This window comes from Cupressus sempervirens, chromosome 2 (genome assembly GCF_028749045.1).
Source record: "Cupressus sempervirens isolate cs-2001-9-10 chromosome 2, ASM2874904v1, whole genome shotgun sequence".
Lineage (NCBI taxonomy): Eukaryota > Viridiplantae > Streptophyta > Pinopsida > Cupressales > Cupressaceae > Cupressus > Cupressus sempervirens.
Window position 1 is genome coordinate 173,636,660 of NC_143119.1, and position 3,694 is coordinate 173,640,353.

Consider the following 3,694-nt stretch of genomic DNA (forward strand, 5'->3'; position numbering starts at 1 on the left):
AAAAAGAATCTAAGAGCTAAGATGATGAGCAAATGAGCCAAGACTTGAAGGGAAAAATTGAATGTTATAAGGAAAATGCAATCTTAAAGAATGGAATTGAATGAATGATGATGACCATGAACAAGGAGATTGAGAATAGAATGGACAGTGAAGAATACCTATGCCAAATCCATAAAAGATATAGTCACATTTTAATATGCATGAAATGTAGAATTAATATACAATAGTTAATGTTTAAAAGTAGTGCATTTTCATAATACTCAATATAACTTTTTGATTTCCTTCTTTGTGAATGCCTTTTTTAAGAAACTCATTTGTCTCATTACTTTAAAAACTAAAATTTTTAGTACTTTACAACATGACAAATATAAATATTAGTTAAATAATAACCAAAATAACTAATCAAAACTTCAAAAATTAATACTAAAAGTAAAATTGTAAACATAATATATGCAAACATAAAACATCTTAATAAATTGCAAACATAATATATACAAACATAAAATATCTTAATAAATTGAAAAAAATAAAAATTAATTAACATCTAGTCTACATCGAAAAATTACAAAATCTACCTCTATAATATTCATATAACCATCGGATTCACTGGTCAACGATCTTTCAGGGAAAAGATTGATGGGTAGCTAGCGAAAAAGAACAAGGTTAGTCCTTTTGCCAGCAGGGTCCTTTTTTTGCACTAACCAGCTACATTTCCCATGGTAATTCCTTGTGAACAAGGAAGGATTAGCGATTAAGCCAAACTTCGTTGATGCTGTTTTATTTCCTCGAGCCGAGTAGAAACTTCCTTCATGTCTGGTCGAACATCCCTGTCTGATGCGAGGCACCTGAACGCCAGTTCGGCAACTGCAGAAACTATGAGCTTTCCCTCCTTCCTCATTCCAATCTTCAAATCTGGATCCAAAATTTCATCCAGAGCTCCTCTTCTGATTTTGTCAGATGCCATCACTCCGAGGATTATTTCATTTCTATCTCGGCTCGTATCCACGGCAACTTTAGCAGAAATGATCTCGACCAAAACAACCCCAAAGCTGTAAACATCAGACTTATCTGTGAGTTGAAAGCATTCATGGTAATTTGGGTCCATATACCCTGGCGTACCTTGCGGCGCAGTTGTGATATGCGATACATTCACAGGCAAAAGCCTGGAAAGCCCCATATCTGCAACTTTAGCACCGAAATTTTCATCCAGAAGAATGTTGGTGGATTTAACATCTCTGTGTAATATGGGCGGATGTAAACTATGCAAGAACGCCAAAGCCCGAGCAGTTCCTACGGCAATGTTCAAACGAGTTTCCCAACGCAAACCCTTTGGAGTTCTTCGGCTTCCGTGAAGATGATCGGCCAAGGTCCCATTCGCCATGAATTCGTAAACCAGCAGTAAAACTGGACTCCCTGGATCGCTACAGCCGTAAAGATCCACAAGATTTGGATGTTTCAGACTTGATAAGATCTGTACCTCGTTAATGAATTGCTCCACGCTCCTACAATTTTGCTGATAAAGCTTCTTTACTGCCACATGTCGTCCATCTCCAAGCTTCCCAAAATAAACCGACCCAAATCCTCCATCTCCAACACTGTTTCTCTCGTTGAAGAAATTTGTTGCCCATTTAAGTTCTTCATATGAAAATATGGTCAAATTAACATACTGCTGCCGGTATACTTCCAATTCATTTCTTTCATAACCTCCGAGATCTCCAGGAAGGCCCCGCCTGGGATACTGCCTCTTCTTTATATAAACTAACAGCAGTACCACTGCTGCTACCAGAGCAGTGCCTCCAATGGATAAACCTGTACAACAATTGCATAAATCAATGACTTTTAAGTAGTTTATTTTGAGATTGATTTTGGAAGAGAAATGCAAGCAATCGTTGGGCTCAATAGAAATTTGTATAGAACTTAAGCGAACTAAAGAGAACGCATATGCATACTCACCTAGAATTAGACCAATGGAACTCTTATTATCTGCAATGATTCGTTCACAAATTCCATAAGTAATAGATACGAGCTGTTCATCTTACCGTGGAATCTCGAAAACAGGGCAAAACAGAGAGATATAAAAAAATACAGAGAACGAGTTCATTGTTTCATAGTGTGTAAAAATATGCGTGTTCTCAGTGTTTTTAATATCTCTGTGTCTACTTCCAGCCCTGTTTTCCAGATTCTACACTTATAAAAATCAACATTTCACGGTTTATATGTAATATTAGAGAAACAGAGAGCAATATGTTTACCTGCGGGGCATATGTCGGCATATGGGAAGTGCCTGTGCCAACACTTGCAATGAAACTGCATTGAGTTGTCATAACCACAATACCCACCACTTGACATGCAATCTCTGCAACGTTCGCTGACATTCCATTTAATTGGGAAACCTCCGCACAAGATTTGGTGGTCATCCACCGGTCCACCTGAGCTATTAACCGGCAAAACAACTTGTGCTCTACATAATTCAGCCCAATTAACGGCTGTTGTCAAATTGTAGTGCCAATCACGGTTACAAACTAACGGAGCCGTTTGATTGGGCAAATCTATCCATCCTGGTTTGCAATGGGCTACAAGGCTTATGTCTATGTGTGTATCGGCAATATGAAATTGAGAGCTAGACCTTAATTCCGTGTAGTTATTGGAAGATGGATCGCAAAAATCTCTTAGCTCCTTGTCGATTATTGTCATGGTACCTCCCATAATAGGTGTGAAGATATAAGCTTTCGGAAGCAGTATGTAATATTTCTTACCACTGATATCAAGCACGGGCTTTGGCAATGTATGACTATAATCACAGTTGATCTGAAGGCTTAAGTCCCCGAGGCCGCTATTGTTAAATCCAAAAGGGTAATCGAAAACATGTTCACCACAGATGAAAGGAAATGGATGAGCTAAAGACAGAAGAGTGAGCTGTACAAGGAATAGCGTGAACAATAGTAGCGCCATAGCTGGAGAAGTGGGAGTTGGGAGTTGAATTGCAGTTTCAAATAATATGTTCCGATGGAAGCGGAGTTTGAAGAAGGCAACCGTGGCAAAGCGACCAAACGTGATTGTTGACGCCCATTCCTGTCCCGTCCATAACAAATGTATTTTCTATATTTTATTATATTATTTAAGACGTACTTGACCCGTTTTCGGTCAATGCTATAATTACCAAGAACATAATCTACATTTTAGTCATGGTTGGTTTGTGAATTTGCTTTGGCGTGATGACCTTTCAATAGAAGTTTTTTATTTTTTAAGTTTATGCCATCTCTTTTATGATTTTCATAGTGTTATTATAATTTGATTGTGTCTTCTATATTTTATTATTTAAGACGTACTTGACCCGTTTCCAGTCAATGCTATAATTACAAGAATTCATTATCTACATTTCAGTCATGGTTGGTTTGTGAATTTGCTTTGGTGTGATGACCTTTCTCTAAAAGTTTTTTATTTTTATTTTTACTTTTAAAGTTTATTCCTTCTCTTTTATGATTTTCATACTATTATATAATTTGATTGTGTCATTACTAAGTCAAATTTATTGATTCATATTTTATAAGTAAAGGTTTATACACATCTATTTCTCATGATAATGAATGAAAATATCACTCATTGAATGTAGGTGATGCTCATAAAGGTGAAGCATTGAGACTTTCCCTTTATGAGCATCACCTACATCCAATGACTACTATGTGTTCCATTC

General features: G+C 36.9%; 1 protein-coding gene across 1 annotated transcript; it reads right to left on the reverse strand.

The window, feature by feature from the left end:
- Positions 1–449: 449 nt before the first annotated feature.
- Positions 450–3,040, reverse strand: LOC149571613 (LEAF RUST 10 DISEASE-RESISTANCE LOCUS RECEPTOR-LIKE PROTEIN KINASE-like 1.2). Its single transcript, XM_089813087.1, has 3 exons — positions 2,253–3,040; positions 1,954–1,983; positions 450–1,809 (listed from the first exon to the last, which is right to left on the reverse strand). The coding sequence occupies exons 1-3, from the start codon at positions 2,950–2,952 to the stop codon at positions 752–754; spliced, it is 1,788 nt and encodes a 595-aa protein (XP_089669213.1). The 5' UTR covers positions 2,953–3,040; the 3' UTR covers positions 450–751.
- Between the last annotated feature and the right edge of the window lie 654 nt (positions 3,041–3,694).